The following is a 19924-nucleotide window of genomic DNA, read 5'->3' as shown; positions in this document are numbered from 1 at the left end:
GTTTTGATAAATTCATGTCCACTCATCAAGAATGCGTATGAAATTAATCGCCGTTTCATCTTTGCAATGCGGATAATTGGTATTGGGTTATCTGGAGCTGAAAGATTTTGTGCTTTCATGGATTTACCACGACCAATGTTCCATAGCTTTTACGATCGTCTGGTCACACAAATCAGAAATGCAGCTAGAAACTGTTGTGATTTAGTGTTGAAAAAGCTGCTAAAGAAGAAATCCAAGAAACCTGCAAGCATTTAAAATCCAATGACATTCCTGGAATTTCTGTCTCCGGTGACGGTAGTTGGAAGAAAAGAGGGTTTAAATCTTCATTTGGTATATCTTCTCTAATTGGTTACTTCACTGGCAAAATCGTAGATGTAAGTATGAAATCCAGTTATTGTAAGATGTGTGCGCTAATGAGCTCAAAAAAGGAACAGCTGAATACGATCAATTTATGCAAGACCATGCTCTAGACTGTCCAATAAACCATGAAAATTCTTCTGGACAAATGGAGGTAGATGGAATAAAAGAGATGTTTATGCGATCAGAGTTATTACATAACGTTAAGTATGTAAACTATATAGGTGATGGTGACACTAAAACGTATAAAAATATTTGTGATGCTAAACCGTATGGGGACATGGTGAAGATAAAAAAAAGGAATGTATTAATCACGTGCAAAAACGAATGGGCAGTCGACTAAGGGCTTTGAAGAAGCAACGAACTAACAAGAAGACAAAAACAGGAAAAGAAGAAAATACACAGAAAAGTTTAGGTGGGAAAGGTCGATTAACGGACAAAGCAATTAATGAATTTACAAAGTATTATGGTTTAGCAATCAGACGTCATTCTAATGATGTTGATGAGATGTATAATGCTATTTGGCAAACATTTTATCACAAGTTTTCATCACCCGAAGATCCGCAGCATTTTCTTTGTCCTGAAGGTGCAAATTCGTGGTGTCAATTTCAAAAAGCTGTGGCAACAAATACTTTGGACTCATTAGTTGAAAAACCACCACTTCCTGCAGATATTGCGGAAGCTTTAATACCGATTTATGAAGATCTATCGAATCCAGAGTTATTGGAACGATGTGTCGGTGGGTTTACACAAAATAATAATGAAAGCTTCAATGCATTAGTGTGGCAGCTCGCCCCAAAAACAAATTCTTCTTATTCCCTTATTGTTGAAATAGCTTTATATATTTCAACAATTACATTCAATGATGGGGCTCTAGCAACTCTGAAGATATTAGAGAATCTCGATGTTAAAGTAGGACCAACACTCTACTCATAGCATGCGCTGAGCGCGACGCTACTCGGGTTAAAGCTGCTGAAAGCCGCATGGAAACGGCCAGTAAAAAATTAAAAAAAGTCAAGGTCAATACTAAAGATAAGGAGGAAGAACCCTCATATGGCCCAGGACTTGATAGTTTGATGTGAGTATGAATATTTTGTGAAAGACTAGATTTTAAAGTTGCGAGAATCTTCTTAAAACTTTACTCGCGTTTTTCTCAAAACGACTTTTTTCAAACTTTCCGGTACTGTAACTTTCGTAAATATGAACCGATTCTCAATTTTTTTGTTTCCCCGTATTTGTCTACTTAGTGGCTATCGTCGCACGTAGGGGATTTTGAAAATTTTAATTTTTAAGATTTTTTAAGGCTGTTTGAGTCCAAAAAATGAGGAAAAAGACGAAAAAATTTTCAATATGGCGCCATTTTTTCTCAAATCAAAATTTTCAAAATCCCCTACGTGCGACGATAGCGACATTCCTATAGATTAAAATGCCGTTTGGTTTTTTTGTTTCAGATAATCCGTTTTTGAGTTACAGTACCGGCAATGGAGGGGGAAATTTTTTTGGTGCTCTACAAAAATGTTTATAACTTTGTGATAACAAAATATTTTTGAATAAAAATTTAGGAGAATTATCCTCAACATATACTTTATAAAACAAAAAAAACCCGATCCCCAAATTCCTTTATTATCCTAGTAAAAAAAATTCCCGAAAATTGCCTATTTTTTCCAGCGTCACAGTGGCTATCCCCCTTAATTTGTCCCTCACATAGGGACATGAGACTATTGGAGTTGTCAACAGAACTATTTATTTCGGTAGTTTGCTAATTTGTGCTCATTTCAATTAATTAAAGTATGACCAATTATCGTGATCGACACAGTATGAATTATTACAAGAAATTTAATATTAGGTTGACGATGCTGAGATGTATGTTATAATAGCCTGAGGAAGTGCAAATAAAGTGCACGAAACGTCGCTATATAAAGTTTCTTAGCATTTTATTAAGATCCTACATCCTCTCAACTTAGATTAATTAAATCATATAATTTATATGATTACAAGGATCTCGAAGCATTAGGATGAATATTTTTGATATAGTTAAGAAAAAAAAAATTGTCGTTTTTTTTTTTTAATTATTTTACTGTATATACAAACAAAAGAATTGAAATTATTGAAAAGAATTCGAATTTCATCATTTTTTTTATTCTTTTTAATCAATATTTTTAAACAGGGTCTCTAAGTAGAATAAGGAATATGTTTAGAAAATTTAAACTAGAGTTTGACTGTTGTAAAACACTGTATTTCTATCCTTTACACCTCTGGAATCAGCTTTGGCAATTAATTTGTGAAAAACATTTTTTAGTTAGTTTTTATAAAATTTAGTCAATTGATGAGATGTCTACTAGTAAATTTTACCTTACTAGAATTTGAATTTGCGCGCGCAAGCGCGCGCCTAACTATAGTGTTTGCATATATTTTCATGCTTATGATATATTCGACCAATCACATCACGAATAAATTGATGCCTCATATATCCATCTCTATTTTATATTAGGATTTTGTACTTGATTGATCATGAATACTTTTTTGACTAGTTTAATTAATATTATTATTTTTATTATTATCAAATAAAATTCTCTATTTTCTTTATATTGACAGAATTAAAGTCAATACTACTGACGTTGGAATGAATCTAGACCGAATCCATACATTTATAGAATTCAACCAGAGTCAATAAGAATGTATTTTTTTCCATCGTCAATGATTCAAATTTCTGTACTATTATAGACATGTTCATTATTTTTGAAGTTAATAAATGATGTAATAATGGTAATTGCATGTTAAGAAAAATTACAAAGTATTAAATTTATTTCTAAAATTATATATTCAGTACTCATTGAGTTAAAGATCGTCTAAATACATCAACGAAATTTTATTCCAGTATTCATATTATGAATAATAACATTTGAAATTGCTGAAAAATAAAAATTGTTTTACTAAACATTTGAACAATTATTTTGTACTTATTATTTAAAATCATCACTTACAATATTTTACTCTTGCTTTTTAATTTTTTCATCCATTCCATTATCTATAGCGATTTCTTTTGATTGATCGCTGAGCTGTGAGTCGATAACTAATCTACCGGTCAACATGAATAAAAATACCTAAAATACATTGAAAATCATTAAAAATTATTAACTAATACGTGCTATAAGTACTTAAAAAAGTGGATTATAAGAGATAAATAAGAGCTTGTTTTACTTTATAATAGTTTTACAAAAATAATAATCTTGAGAAAGTAAATAATTAATTAAGATTATTACAATCGTGTTATGTAATAGCATGTTAAATACATGATATTGCCACAGAATATAACCCACTGATGCATACAATATCCATTTTTTATACAAACCGAAATTTTTTATAGTAATCGCAATTTAACTGATAATGTTCCATAACTATTACATTGAGCTAATAATAAAAAAATAAGGACCATTATTGGCTACAATAGTTTTACATTGAAAAATATTAAAATTTTTTGATATTTTCTACAATCACGAGTTCCTCGATATTTGCTCTACTTATAACTGCTTAAGGTAGTTGATTCGCAAAATTCATATTTCACAAAAATTTCAGATCGATTCACCATGCCATTTCTGAGTAATTAATTTTTGAAATTGGTTCTTTTACACGTAAATGTACAAAGAGCCGATAAAATTAGTATGAAATCTTTCGTACCACACGAGTGATTCAACTAGATTTCATACTTAATTTAACAGAAACGGTGTGATGAATCGATCTAAAATTTTAGTGGTGAGTTATTAATGTATTTATCTTTCGATAAAAAAAATTTCATAGTTTTGGTGAAATGTGAATTTTGTGAACCAACTATCTTAAAGAAAAAAAAAACATAATTTACATTAATGTAAAGCTCTTCCGTTTGACAGTGACCGTAGTGCCATGACATCCGATGTTTAATTAAACTCCTTGCCTCATTCAGATATTGAAAAGCCTTACACACAAATGAAATTTAGCAAGTCAGACTAAGTAATCCCTCTTTCAATTAACTCTAGATTCAAACACAGAACTACATTTTTTCTGAAAACCATCACTCACAAAGTTAAAAAAGAGACTTACTAACACAACTACCAGAAAAATTAAGTATAAATCCATTATAAAAATTTAAGAAAGTAACTACGTTGTTAAATTCTTTAATAAAAATGTCATTAATCTACAGAAACATAGGAACTTTTTTTTCGTCATACTCTCAAGCTACTGAAGTTAATGCTTACTGCACAGAAAAAAATTAACTTAAATCAAGTAAAAAATTCTTAAATCAAGAAAATAATTTTGAAAAGTTTCATTATATTGAATCAAGGCGAAAAATTCTTCAATCAAGTAAAATTTACTTAAACCAAGAAAAATTTCTTAGTTTAAGAATGTTTCTATTCAACTCAAGAAGATAAAAGTTTTCAAAATTATTTACTTAATTCAATGTTGATTTTTTTTCTGTGTGGTAAAACTACACTCGTAATTATAATTATAACTTTTGTAGCATTCTTTTAGCAATTCAAACCAAAACATTACTGTAAGTAAGTATAGCACCTAGTAGAAAAAAAAAAAAAAACATACCTTCCAACAATCCACTCAAATCTTTACCTCAAGTTAACAGTACAAAAAAAATAAGGCATGTCTTCTATTAGTACACTAAAAATCTATTAATCTCAACATTATTTATTTAAAAAAACTCAAGCATGGAAACAACACTGCACAAAGACGCCGACAACTACCTAATTCCTTACAGTTATGAATTAAACATAATTATTATACACTATAGAGCAATCAACAATAAAAATGCTTGTTTATTTTATTTTTTTATAGATAATTAAATTCTCTTCAAAGTTTTTTTTTTTTTTTTGTTTAAATCTGTGTATTTTATAAGATTTTTCGAAAGAATGTTTTTTTTTTTTTTTTTTTTTAAAATAAACGTCGTGCGGCCTATGGCATGTTTTTTTTTTTTTTTTTAAATTTAAAAAAACGTTCTCGTATTTCATTCTCAAAGAAAAAGATTCTGACGAATCGTCCGAAAAAATTTATTTTCAAGTGGCCAATTAATATATATTAGAAAGAAAGGAAAAGATAGAGATAATTATAAGAAAAAAAAATTGGTTATTAAATGATTTATACCAGAGCCGGTGCAGTTCTCTCCAGTTTGTCGTCAAGTCGATGATGTGAATAAACAGCCATTAACATCAGGCACAGCAGAATGACATTAGACGTATTCTTGATTTTTCCTGAAAAGATAACTACGTCCAATTCTGGGAGCCAGTTGATGTAGTAATTTTGATATTTCTTGCAAACTCACGGTTGGGGACAATGGCCATTGTAAAACCACAGATGATTTCTAATGATCCAACAACCCTTCTGTACCATTTACTTGGTATTTTGAAATTAAGTAGCTCAGCGAATGGAAATACTTTAGCATATTTAACGTATTCTTTTCGCTGCAATTCATACAAAGAAAAAAAATCAAGTAATTAATAAAAAATTGTAAAATTTTTAAGAATTACACAGTAGATTTTGGTGCAATAAACATGAACATGTTATATTTGGTGTTACCGGATGTACAGTAAAGTTTCTTGCAGATAGTTACATCGTCATAGTATAAAAAGAAAATTAAAGAATTGTATCAATCTAAAAACTATTTATTTTTTCAGGTGGATAATCCGATGACCAATATTAAAAGAAGAACGTCAATAAAAAAAATTATTTTTCTTCAAAAAGAACTTGTTAATATTTTTTTAAGTTTTTTAAGACGATTAAAATTTTTTGAAGCAAAAGCTTTAAAATATCATAAATCAATTTTAATTCAGATTTATAAGAGTTATCTTAAATTTTCAATCATTTTTTAAGGTAATTATTTAAATGTGTGGCTCCACCATTTTTAGCAATAAAAGATCGAAAAATTGAGTTGACAAATTTTTTTTTTGTTTTTGACTCCGGATTCATGAATATTCAATAACAATTCTCTTTCTAATTTTTTTTTGTTAATAAACAAATTGTTTAATTAATTATTGCAATACTGGTTTTATAATAGAATATTATTTTTGTTTTTTCTGCATTATTTGACCTAAAAAATAAATTTAATCGTTCACAAATAATATCTAACGATAAAAATAGTCTTTCTTTGGTCCACTCTAGTGTATAGATATACGAAAAGATAAATGAAACGCAAATTGGAAAAGTTAAGCAGTGCCGGACATGAACAGATTTTTGCTGGGTGACTGTAGAAGAGATTGGTATTAAACTAGGCGAGCTTTTTTTTATTTTTAAGTCAGAACTAATCATCCAATCAATAAAATGATTATTTTGATCATTGTTGTAACAAGATTATTCAATAATTTTCAAAAATAAATTGGAAAATTTTCTAGTATTCACATATGATCATTTGTCTTCATTTGATCATACGAAACATAGTTAAAACTGACGTACGATCATCAATATATGGTCAAATATATATAATTAATTTTTCCCGGGTATACTTCTCACTATGTCGATTTAATTCTAAAATATCCGGAATACGGCCTCTATTTATTTGAAAGAAAGTATTAAAAGTAGTATATATTCCTATATAATATATTCAGAAATTTCTAATTTTAAAATCATCAGCACAAGCACATATAAATAGAAAAAAAATCGTATGAGCAATACAAAAAGCGTATTACAATACTAATGGATATGTTAGTTATCTCCCTTGAAATGTCTAATATATTGTTCTTGATAATCATAATTCGCTACCTGCCGATATGTAAATGAAAATTCGATACTTACAAGATCTTTGTGAAGATCCTTGCTAAGATAAGATGTAATTTTGAGAGTTCCAACAAAAACGAAAAATATTCCCAAAAGAATTGACAATGATTTTAAAACAATCGAAGCCATAACATTCAATGTTTAAATAGAATTTAATAACTAAAAAATTGAGATTATTAATGAAAAAGTTTTATTAAATTAATTTTGTTAATTTCACACATTTAAAATCGAATAATGGCTTATTTCACGGATAGTAAATTAAGAAATAAGTCATTATTTTACTATTATTTACTTGTTAATTGAATAAACAGTTTGGATGTTGTAAGGCCGAGATTCTCTATAAATATATTTGTCATAAATTATGTACGAGTACACAAGTTTTCACACAATAGAAACAACGAGTAACAAAAACATAGTCGCATGCACAGAAAAGCAAGTAAAATAGTTGACCGCGTTATACATAGTTTCACATATGTAAAGTACTCCGTAATTTACCAATTGATTTTCATATATAAAGGTGTAACCTCATGCTGACGCTTGACGCTGGTTATGAGCGTCAAATTGTGTCACGTGGTTAATTTAGGCCGTGCTGCCACCTGGAAAAAACTTAGTAGCGTCAAATCGTAAAAAGCTAAACTCGAATTAGCTTTTTATTTAAAGGATTAAACAGAAATTTAGAATCTATATAATCGAACTCGAAAGTAATCGATATTGAATAAGTTAAGAATCTTGTTATTGTTTATTTTAAAAATAAATTTTTATTTAAACATTAGATTAAAGTTGTTGACTTTTGTTATAAAAATGGCACTATTCGAAGATTACCTAGATATAGAAGCGTTGGAAGATGTAAGGGTTATATTATATAAAATCAAACGGATAATTATAACAGAAATATTTTTTCATTTTTCTGTGTAAGAAAATAAACTCAAAATATTTATTGTTTTTATTTTTAGGAAATATCACAAGTTTATGTTTGTGGTATATGTGAGGAGATTTGCAATAGTTACTTAGATCATAATTGTTTAAAAAATATAAAAATCATCATATCGATGAGAATCATTATTGCTATCCTTTACTAGGTTAGTAACTTATCAATTTTTTAGATTATTAAATAAATAAATAGTACAGCAACTAACAAAATTCATCGTTTTGATGTATTTAATTTAAAGAGGATGGTGTTACAATAATTCGGCGTGCTTTATTGGAAAATGGACGTGAGGAACTTATTACGGAGAAAATTTATTCTGTAATACTTTTTCTTTAAAACAACTCCATAGAGCTTGACAAGTTTCGACAATTATATTTGCTGTTGTTGTTAACCCAACTAAATACTGATACGACATCGTTGACATTGAGTCACCAGTTGCTAGAAATCTAGAAATTAATTGTTATTATGGTACAATGATGACTACGCTAAATAAATTATCAACTATTTTGAAAAATTCTTACCGCAAAGTCATAGCTAGTCGTGCTGGAGCTGAAATAGGCTCTCTTACAACTTTTTGTTTTGATATTTTCGGGCCAACTAAACATAGAAGCTCTTCAAATTGGACTGCTGTCATTCGGATGTAATTTTCAATTTTTTCAGAATACGAAGAAAGAGTTGGGAATATAGCCGCAAAAAAGCCATAGTTTCGTAATTTGAATAAAGGATGAATCCAAAATTTTTTTTGTATATATTTTTTTCTACAATTTTGTATAACTAGTTCATTGCATAATAAAGCACTAATAATCCTTTTGCGCCTAATTTTTTTTTTATTTCAGCTTCACGGATTATTTTTTGACACTGATAAATCCACAATTGATAATCATATTCACCTGCCATTGAAATTTTGATAAGTTACTTAAATTTGATGTAATTATTTCATTAATGTTTAACATTTATTGTTGTCATAAGTTATTTGTTTACAATTACCATGTGTTTATTATAAAAATTAGGTTAAGGACTAGCTTCGAGGTATATCTCGAGATATCGACTTTTGATATTCATACATTTTTTTGCAGCTGATTTTTTTAATTTGACGCTGGCGTTTGACGCTGCATGTATTTTTATTCATTTCAGCTAGGTGGAGCTATAGTTTGACGCTGAAAGCTAGCGTCAAGCGTCATCATGAGGTTACAACTTTAGCCTAAATTCCGATAGCCAAGATTTTCGATAGGGTATAATCCTATTAACCCAGGATCCCGATGGAGTAAAATTCCAAATGCATCTGTGAAAAAATTTTTATTCAGATAGGTGGCGCTATTTTATTGCAGCTGTTATGCCTCCATCTAGTTTATAACATATTATTATTTTTGATTAAGGATCTTACCGACGGCGGCTTCTCGCCCGGGAGTATTGAAATACTCGGTCTCAGTGCGGGAGAGGAATTTAAATTTAATAATAAATTATAAGACGAGTTTGTTTAGTTGGTTTACTCAATATTTGAACTTTAATTTATTATTAGATTATTTAATAGAGAAAAAAAGAAAAACTCTTGTAAAATCGCTCGACAGTTGTTTAACAATAGATAGTTCTCAACTACTTGAGTTCTCGAGGAGTAGTGTCGTTACAAAAGCGTTGATTCGAAGTCCTCAGCTTCACATCTCCCTCCATTTTTCCACACACATAGGCTTACACTACGTTACAACTTAACTATTCCTTACAACTAATACATATATAGAGACTTATCCTTATAACACATAATTTCTATCTTTTACAACCTAGTTCCTTGAACACTATTACTTATTAACTTACACTGTGATAGATTATTTTCTTCTACTGAATTATTTTATATATTATTTTATTAATGGGGTTATAGTAGTATTACTGATGAAGATGATTATGCTATTAATGACTATATTAATAACAATAATGATAATAATAATAACAATAGTAATAATAATAATAATAATAATAATAATAATAATAATAATAATAATAATAATAATAATAATAATAATAATAATAATAATAATAATAATAATAATAATAATAATAATAATAATAATAATAATAATAATAATAATAATAATAATAATAATAATAATAATAATAATAATAATAATAATAATAATAATAATAATAATAATAATAATAATAATAATAATAATAATAATAATAATAATAATAATAATAATAATAATAATAATAATAATAATAATAATAATAATAATAATAATAATAATAATAATAATAATAATAATAATAATAATAATAATAATAATAATAATAATAATAATAATAATAATAATAATAATAATAATAATAATAATAATAATAATAATAATAATAATAATAATAATAATAATAATAATAATAATAATAATAATAATAATAATAATAATAATAATAATAATAATAATAATAATAATAATAATAATAATAATAATAATAATAATAATAATAATAATAATAATAATAATAATAATAATAATAATAATAATAATAATAATAATAATAATAATAATAATAATAATAATAATAATAATAATAATAATAATAATAATAATAATAATAATAATAATAATAATAATAATAATAATAATAATAATAATAATAATAATAATAATAATAATAATAATAATAATAATAATAATAATAATAATAATAATAATAATAATAATAATAATAATAATAATAATAATAATAATAATAATAATAATAATAATAATAATAATAATAATAATAATAATAATAATAATAATAATAATAATAATAATAATAATAATAATAATAATAATAATAATAATAATAATAATAATAATAATAATAATAATAATAATAATAATAATAATAATAATAATAAGCGGTGCTTGTTACGTGGCCTCCTAGTGGCGCACCGCGGGAAACGCAGACCGCAACATCTGGTCTGTAGGCTAACAACGTAACCGGAGCAACGGGCCAACTACCCGTTGCACCGTAATATCTGAGTTCCAAAACAGTATAATCTCAGAAGTGCTCCCCACAACCGGTCCTCTTCGGATGAGGACCAGTCATCAGGTGGGAGGAGCACACCGGACCCGATGACTTATGACGACCCCGGCGCTTATAGGATTAAGTTTAAGTGGACGGAGGAGCTTCGCGCCGATCTCTTGGTGTGCTGGCAGAACAGCGAGCCGGAGGTATCAGGGTATATGGCCCGGATGCACACACTTTGGTGTGGCATGCATCCGGAGCACAGACATTTTACGCCCAAACACCTGCGTAATTACGCCTCATACCTTCGGCATAATCGACGATCGCTGCTGCCAAATAGAAGGCAGTCTAATCGGCCTTCATTTCCAGCACCGCTACACCAAGAACGGCACCGTTTCTCCGAGGACAACGACAACCTCTTTACAGGTCGACAAGTGAGCATCTCCAAAAAGATGACTCACTCAAAACAACAGCTCGACACGGTGAACGAAGATCTCCCCACACAGCTTCAAGAGGACTCCACTCTGCTCACTGTCAACCAAGTTGTCTACGGTGCCGCGGCTTCGCTTCTGCCGATAGAGAGAAGACATTCTCTCTCTTTCGAGGCGAAGTTGAAGCTGCGCATCGCTCAACTTGGACACAAAATTGACATTTCTCGGAAACAAGTCTCCCGCATTCAGTGTGTGATAGAGTATGTTAGTACTCAAAGACCGTACACGCCAAAGTTCGTCGCCTGGCGGCAGAACTTCGAAGGCGACATCACACACTGAACAAGAGTACTCTTCTTGTCATCAAAGAAGAGTCTCTTAACAGGTTGCGGGCTCTGGTGGCTTCCAAAAGTCACTAGAGAAAAGGCTGAAGCGGTTGATCGACAACTCTTTGTTTCGATCCAACCCTTCACGCTTTCTGTCACCTAAGACCGCTGTTCCCGAGAATCATCCATCATCTGAGCGAGTGGAAGCCTTTTGGAGTGAATTGTACGGAGATCAACCAAACGTCAACCCGGATACTCCAGCTCTGCACGACTTCGAGGCATTCTGTCGAGAACACCGACGGCAGGATATCGCCGAAGAGAGCCCTGCAGTCAGTGTGGAAGAGGTTCGTAAAGCCCTGAATGGCAGCAAGAACTGGGCTGCCCCGGGTCCAGATGGCATAAACATCTTCTGGTGGAAGAAATTTTCTTCTACACATGCTCATCTGGCCCGGATTTTTACATCATACATTCAGGGCGACGAACCAATTCCAGACTGGCTGGTAGAAGGGCGAACCGTACTCATCCCTAAAAAGGGCGACTTGTCCGACCCAAAGAACTACAGGCCTATCACTTGCTTGAATGCGGTTTACAAGATTTTTACAAAAATCTTAAATAACCGTATCTTGCAGGAGATAGAGCCTGTGTGGCAACAGATATACGAACAACGTGGCAGTAAACAGGGCGTGTCAGGTTGCAAGATCAACTTGTTGGTAGATAGATGCGTCATTCAAGACGCAATCTACTACCAACGCAACCTGTCTATGGCCTGGATTGACTACCGTAAGGCATTTGACTCAACTTCACATGAGTTGATTCTCTATCTGCTCAAATGCCTCGGAATCAATCGCCAAACAGTGGGATGCATACAACGTACGATGCAGCTCTGGCGAACGCGTTTTCACATAGGAAGTGGAAATGCATTGCACGTAACCGGAACTGTTCAGTACAAGAGAGGCGTCTTTCAGGGAGATTCTCTGAGCCCTCTGTTGTTTTGCATCTCACTGCTGCCAATATCTGTTGCCCTCCGACAAACTCGTGGGTACTCTGCGGGGCTACCGAGTGATCGAGTATACTCGATCACTCACCAACTGTTTATGGATGATCTAAAGATATACAGTGCCAACAAAGATCATCTACAAACGGCCATCAACATCGTAGCAGAGTACACACGAGATGTCGGAATGTCTTTGGGTTGGACAAGTGTGCGGTCGTACACCTGGCGAAGGGTAAGTGCTCTGATACGGGTGGAGATGTCGAATTAGTGGATGGGAGCGTCTTAAGAGAATTAGACGCCGGAGAGTTGTACAGATATCTAGGGATTGAAGAGCGGCAAATGCATGCCGTCTCTAAAGTCCGAACAACTCTTCGCAGTGAGTATGTTAGGAGACTCCGGAAGATCTGGTCATCAGAACTTTCCGGCAAGAACAAAGTCTCAGCTACTAACATGCTCGCTGTCCCGGTCCTACTTTACTCTTTTGGGATCCTGAAATGGCCTCGAAATGAGTTGAAAGATCTCGACATCAAATCCCGTAAAGTCATCAATATGAATCAGAGCATGCACCCTAACTCATCAGTCGCCAGGATGTACCTCTCCCGGAACATCGGAGGAGAGGATTGCAGAGCTTGGAGCGGCTTCACGATCGTTTGGTTCTGGGTTTAACATACGAGGTTGCCAATTTCACAGCAGACGAGGACGACTTCCTGATGCAATTTGTTCATAGTCATGAAAATGCGCGGAAGGGGTCGTTCTTGTATAAGGCAGCAATCTACGCGGCAAATACCTTAGGTCTCGGAGAAATAAACGCTCTCATTGAACTCCCGAAAAAGGAGTTCAAGAGCGTCGTCAGGATAGCCGAGGAAAAAAACTCCTCGGTGAACACATGGACAAGTCCATGCACAGCGTGTATTTCAAACACGTCCGTGACCATGGCTTGTCCACCCAGCTGACATTCTCCTTCTTGAAGTCAGCTGGCCTGATGTCCGAGACCGAAGGGTTTATATTTGCCTGCCAAGATGGTGTTATCAACACTCTCGAATACCGTAGCAAGGTGCTCCAGGCGCAGCTTCCGGACACGTCCTGTCGGACGTGTAAACAACATCCGGAGACGCTGATGCACCTTTTGTCGGCATGTCATGTGCTGGCAAGAGGTGCCTACATACAGCGTCACAATGCTGCCCTGCGAGTACTCTATTATCATCTCAGATATAGCTGCGGTATCGATGAGACACCAGTGTTGCCTTATCTGCCAGGAGATATTCCGCAGGTTGTTGAGAATGACAGTTCCAAAATTTATTGGAACATACCATTCGCAACAACCCGGCGGATTGACCACAACAAACCTGATATTGTGCTCTTTGACAAGGCTACTCGTGACATTTATGTCATTGAGTTTTCGGCCCCAGCCGAATACAATATCTCGGCCAAAGAAGAGCACAAACACCAGATATATCAGGATCTCCTGTTTGAAATTGGCAAACTGTACCCAGGTTACCGTGTCAAGCTCGTCGTTTTGGTTGTCGGCGTCCTTGGAGGGATGAAACAGTCTTTTGTGTCTTCACTTGCGAAGATACCGGCTTGCAGTTCAGCAGCCGTGTCTCTAGCAGTGCGGATGCAAAAGGCTGTCATTTTGGGATCCCTGCGTCTACTTAGGCAAATGAATTTGGCCTGCTGCACTCACTAACCGCCTTGTTGTGTGGAGTGGTGCAGCAGTAATGGATGGCGCTCAGGCTGGGCCCTCGGAGAGTCGGACTCCGGGAAAACCCCCTGAGCAATTAATAACAAATAATAATAATAATAATAATAATAATAATAATAATAATAATAATAATAATAATAATAATAATAATAATAATAATAATAATAATAATAATAATAATAATAATAATAATAATAATAATAATAATAATAATAATAATAATAATAATAATAATAATAATAATAATAATAATAATAATAATAATAATAATAATAATAATAATAATAATAATAATAATAATAATAATAATAATAATAATAATAATAATAATAATAATAATAATAATAATAATAATAATAATAATAATAATAATAATAATAATAATAATAATAATAATAATAATAATAATAATAATAATAATAATAATAATAATAATAATAATAATAATAATAATAATAATAATAATAATAATAATAATAATAATAATAATAATAATAATAATAATAATAATAATAATAATAATAATAATAATAATAATAATAATAATAATAATAATAATAATAATAATAATAATAATAATAATAATAATAATAATAATAATAATAATAATAATAATAATAATAATAATAAGCGATGCTTGCTACGTGGCCTCCAAGCGGCGCATCGCGGGAAACGCAGACCATAACATCAGGTCTGTAGGCGAACGACGTAGCCCGTGCAGTGGGCCAACTACCCACTGCATGGAAATAACTGAGTTACCACAAGATACCAACTCAGAAGTGCTCCCCACAACCGGTCCTTTTCGGATGAGGACCATTCATCAGGTGGGAGGAGCACGCCGGACCCGATGAATGATGACGACCCTGGCGCCTTAAGGACTTACTTTAAGTGGACGGAGGAACTGAGAGTCGATCTCTTGGTGTGCTACCAACGTAGCGAGCCGGGGGTGAGCGGCTATATGGCCCGGATGCACACTCTTTGGAGTGATATGCATCCGGAGCTAGCGCATTTTACGCCCAAACACCTGCGTAATTATGCCGCTCATCTTCGGCGAAATAGAAGATCGCTTGTGCCGGACAGAAGGCAGTCTAATAGACTTTCCTTTCCGGCGCAACTACACCAAGAGCGACGCCGTTCCTCCTTGGACAACAACAATCCCTTTGTAGGACGGCAAGTAAGTATATCTAAAAAGATAACTTACTCCCAACAACAGCTTGACGCGGTAAACGAAGATCTCCGTGCAAACATCCTGGAGGATTCCACCCTGCTCACTGTGAGCCAGGTTGTGTATGGTGCAGCAGTTTCGGCTTTTCCGAGAGAGAGACAATGTCTCTCGATCGAGGCAAGGTTGAAACAGCGCATCTCACAACTTGGCTTGAAAATTGACATGTCCCGGAAACAGGTCTCCCGCATTCAGTGTGTGATTGAGTACGACACAACTCAAACACCATACACGCCCCGAATTCGGCGCATTGCTGCTGAACTTCGGTGGCGTCATCACACACTGAACAAGAGTACTCTTCATGTCATCAAGGAAGAGTCTCTTAATAAATTGCGGGCTCTAGTGGCTGCTAAAAAGTCATTAGAGAAAAGGCTGAAGCGGTTGGTCGACAACTCGTTGTTTCGATCCAGCCCTTCACGGTTTCTGACACCAAAGACCGATGTTACCGGGAATTATCCAACACCTGAGCGGGTGGAAGCTTTTTGGACTGAGTTGTATGGAGATCAACCAAACGTGAACGCCAACACTCCAGCTCTGCACGACTTCAAAGTATTCTGTCGGGAACACCGTCGACAGAATGCTGATGAAGAGAGCCCTGCAGTCAGTGTGGATGAAGTTCGTTCAGCTCTAAATGGCAGCAAAAATTGGGCTGCCCCGGGACCAGACGGCATTAATGTCTTTTGGTGGAAGAAGTTTACTTCTACCCACCTCCATCTGGCCCGCATATTTACATCATACATTAGAGCTGACGATCCGATTCCGGACTGGCTTGTAGAAGGGCGAACCGTACTGATACCTAAAAAAGGTGACTTGTCTGACCCTAAGAATTTCAGGCCTATCACCTGCTTGAATGCGGTTTATAAAATTTTTACAAAAATTTTAAATAACCGTATCTTGCAGCAGATAGAGCCTGTATGGCAACAGATATATGAACAACGTGGCAGTAAAGAGGCCTGTCAGGTTGCAAGGAGAACCTGATAGTGGATCGATGCGTCTTACAAGATGCGATCTACTATCAACGCAACCTGTCAATGGCTTGGATTGACTATCGCAAGGCATTTGACTCAACTCCACATGAGTTAATTTTATATCTACTCAAATGCCTGGGAGTCAATCCCGAAATAGTGGAATGTATTCGGCGTACAATGCAGCTCTGGCGAACGCGATTTCACATTGGAAGTGGAAACGCATTGCACGTAACCGGAGTTGTAGAGTACAAACGAGGGGTCTTCCAAGGCGATTCCTTGAGCCCTCTGCTGTTTTGCATTTCACTGCTGCCTATATCTGTTGCTCTCCGTAAAACTCGTGGGTACTCTGTGGGGCCTCCGGGTGATCGAAAATATTCGATCACCCATCTGCTTTACATGGATGATCTGAAGCTATATAGTGCTGATGAAGATCATCTACAAGCAGCCCTCAACATCGTAGCAGAGTACACACGAGATGTCGGAATGTCTTTTGGGTTGGACAAGTGTGCGGTCGTACATCTGGCGAGGGGTAAGTGCTCTGATACTGGTGATGATGTCGAATTAGTGGATGGGAGCGTCTTAAGCCAATTAGACGCCGGGGAGTTGTATAGATATCTAGGAATGGAAGAGCACCGCATGCATGCGGTCTCTGAAGTCCGAACAACTCTCCAGAGCGAGTATGTTAGGAGACTTCGGAAAATTTGGTCCTCCGAACTTTCCGGCAAAAACAAAGTCTCAGCTACTAACATGCTCGCTGTCCCAGTCTTACTATACTCTTTCGGTGTCCTGAAATGGACCCGAAAGGATTTACGAGATCTCGACATCAAAACCCGTAAGATCATTAATATGAATCGGAGCATGCACCCCAATTCATCAGTCGCCAGATTATACCTCTCCCGGTCCATCAGTGGGAGAGGTTTGCAGAGTTTGGAGCGGCTTCACGACCGTTTGGTCCTGGGTTTAACTCACGAAGTTGTCAATTTCACTGCAGACGAGGATGACTTTCTTATGCAAATTGTACATAAACATGAAAATGCGCATAAGGGGTCATTCTTGTATAAGGCAGCAATATATGCGGCAAGAACCCTTGGTCTTGGAGAAATAAACGCTCTTATGGAACTCCGAAAGGAGGAATTTAAGAGCGTCATCAGGAACGCCGAGGAAAAACTACTCCTTGGCGAACTGATGGACAAGTCCATGCACAGCGTGTTCTTTAAACACGTGCGTGATCATGGCTTGTCCATCCAGCTGACGTTTTCCTTCTTAAAGTCAGCGGGCCTGATGTCCGAGACTGAAGGGTTCATATTTGCCTGCCAAGATGGTGTCATTAACACTCTTGAGTACCGTAGCAAGGTGCTCCAGGTGCAGCTTCCGGACACGTCCTGTAGGAGGTGTAGACAACATCCGGAGACGCTTATGCACCTTTTGTCGGCATGTCCAGTGCTGGCGAGAGGTGCATATATCCAGCGTCACAATGCTGCCCTGAGAGTACTGTACTACTATCTTCGTCATTGCTACGGTATTGACGTGACACCAGTGCTGCCTTATTTGCCAGGAGATATTCCCCAGGTTGTTGAGAATGACAGTTGCAAAATTTATTGGAACATGCCATTTGCAACAACCCGGCGGATAGATCACAACAAACCTGATATTGTGCTCTTCGACAAGGCCACTCATGACATTTATGTCATTGAGTTCTCGGCCCCGGCTGAATACAACATCTCAGCCAAAGAAGAGCACAAAAGACAAATATATCAGGATCTCCTGTTTGAAATTGGTAAACTTTACCCAGGTTACCGTGTCAAGCTTGTCGTCCTGATTGTTGGCGTCCTAGGAGGGATGAAGCAGTCTTTTGTATCCTCACTTGCCAAAGTTCCAGCTTGCTCATCAAAAGCTGAGTTCTTGGCAGTTAGGATGCAGAAGGCTGTTTTACTTGGTTCTCTCCGTCTCTTAAGGGAAATGACTTTGGCCTGCTGTGATCACTAACCGCCTTGTTGTGCGGAGTGGTCCAGCAGTAACGGACGGAGCTCAGGCTGGGCCCTCGGAGAATCGGACTCCGGGGATAACCCCCCTGAGCATTTAATAACAAAATAATAATAATAATAATAATAATAATAATAATAATAATAATAATAATAATAATAATACCAGCAAGATCAACTTGTTGGTAGATAGATGCGTCATTCAAGACGCAATCTACTACCAACGCAACCTGTCTATGGCCTGGATTGACTACCGTAAGGCATTTGACTCAACTTCACATGAGTTGATTCTCTATCTGCTCAAATGCCTCGGAATCAATCGCCAAACAGTGGGATGCATACAACGTACGATGCAGCTCTGGCGAACGCGTTTTCACATAGGAAGTGGAAATGCATTGCACGTAACCGGAACTGTTCAGTACAAGAGAGGCGTCTTTCAGGGAGATTCTCTGAGCCCTCTGTTGTTTTGCATCTCACTGCTGCCAATATCTGTTGCCCTCCGACAAACTCGTGGGTACTCTGCGGGGCTACCGAGTGATCGAGTATACTCGATCACTCACCAACTGTTTATGGATGATCTAAAGATATACAGTGCCAACAAAGATCATCTACAAACGGCCATCAACATCGTAGCAGAGTACACACGAGATGTCGGAATGTCTTTGGGTTGGACAAGTGTGCGGTCGTACACCTGGCGAAGGGTAAGTGCTCTGATACGGGTGGAGATGTCGAATTAGTGGATGGGAGCGTCTTAAGAGAATTAGACGCCGGAGAGTTGTACAGATATCTAGGGATTGAAGAGCGGCAAATGCATGCCGTCTCTGAAGTCCGAACAACTCTTCGCAGTGAGTATGTTAGGAGACTCCGGAAGATCTGGTCATCAGAACTTTCCGGCAAGAACAAAGTCTCAGCTACTAACATGCTCGCTGTCCCGGTCCTACTTTACTCTTTGGGATCCTGAAATGGCCTCGAAATGAGTTGAAAGATCTCGACATCAAAACCCGTAAAGTCATCAATATGAATCAGAGCATGCACCCTAATTCATCAGTCGCCAGGATGTACCTCTCCCGGAACATCGGAGGGAGAGGATTGCAGAGCTTGGAGCGGCTTCACGATCGTTTGGTTCTGGGTTTAACATACGAGGTTGCCAATTTCACAGCAGACGAGGACGACTTCCTGATGCAATTTGTTCATAGTCATGAAAATGCGCGGAAGGGGTCGTTCTTGTATAAGGCAGCAATCTACGCGGCAAATACCTTAGGTCTCGGAGAAATAAACGCTCTCATTGAACTCC

The 19924-nt window shown here is 35.2% G+C and overlaps 2 protein-coding genes and 2 long non-coding RNA genes across 6 annotated transcripts; 2 read left to right on the top strand and 2 right to left on the bottom strand.

The window, feature by feature from the left end:
* Positions 1-684: 684 nt before the first annotated feature.
* LOC141532039 (uncharacterized) lies at positions 685-2418 on the top strand. Its single transcript, XM_074250197.1, has 2 exons — positions 685-1435; positions 1809-2418. Exon 1 carries the CDS (start codon positions 685-687, stop codon positions 1291-1293), a length of 609 nt encoding a protein of 202 aa, XP_074106298.1. The 3' UTR covers positions 1294-1435; positions 1809-2418.
* A 741-nt stretch (positions 2419-3159) lies between these two features.
* On the bottom strand, positions 3160-7554 carry LOC141532068 (putative acetylcholine receptor chaperone). 3 transcript variants are annotated; one of them, XM_074250231.1, is made up of 7 exons: positions 7403-7554; positions 7129-7269; positions 5663-5801; positions 5485-5591; positions 4217-4309; positions 3342-3461; positions 3160-3268 (listed from the first exon to the last, which is right to left on the bottom strand). In XM_074250231.1, the coding sequence occupies exons 2-6, from the start codon at positions 7237-7239 to the stop codon at positions 3348-3350; spliced, it is 564 nt and encodes a 187-aa protein (XP_074106332.1). In that variant the 5' UTR covers positions 7240-7269; positions 7403-7554; the 3' UTR covers positions 3160-3268; positions 3342-3347. The 3 variants fall into 3 exon arrangements, with proteins under 3 accessions (XP_074106332.1, XP_074106331.1, XP_074106333.1); XM_074250230.1 differs by having other exon boundaries at positions 7129-7510; XM_074250232.1 differs by lacking the exon at positions 4217-4309 and having other exon boundaries at positions 7129-7486.
* Positions 7555-7832: 278 nt separating this feature from the next.
* Positions 7833-8778, top strand: LOC141532071 (uncharacterized). Its single transcript, XR_012480017.1, has 3 exons — positions 7833-7956; positions 8064-8189; positions 8280-8778. It is a non-coding gene; the product is annotated as an uncharacterized LOC141532071 (long non-coding RNA).
* On the bottom strand, positions 8203-9145 carry LOC141532070 (uncharacterized). The gene is made up of 3 exons (XR_012480016.1): positions 9026-9145; positions 8560-8928; positions 8203-8484 (listed from the first exon to the last, which is right to left on the bottom strand). It is a non-coding gene; the product is annotated as an uncharacterized LOC141532070 (long non-coding RNA).
* Positions 9146-19924: the final 10779 nt, after the last annotated feature.

The sequence above is a fragment of the Cotesia typhae genome, unplaced genomic scaffold (assembly GCF_013202065.1).
Source record: "Cotesia typhae breed Kobodo isofemale line unplaced genomic scaffold, CoteBio_Ctyphae contig_56, whole genome shotgun sequence".
Taxonomy (NCBI): Eukaryota; Metazoa; Arthropoda; class Insecta; order Hymenoptera; family Braconidae; genus Cotesia; species Cotesia typhae.
This window is presented reverse-complemented; position numbering and strand designations above follow the sequence as displayed.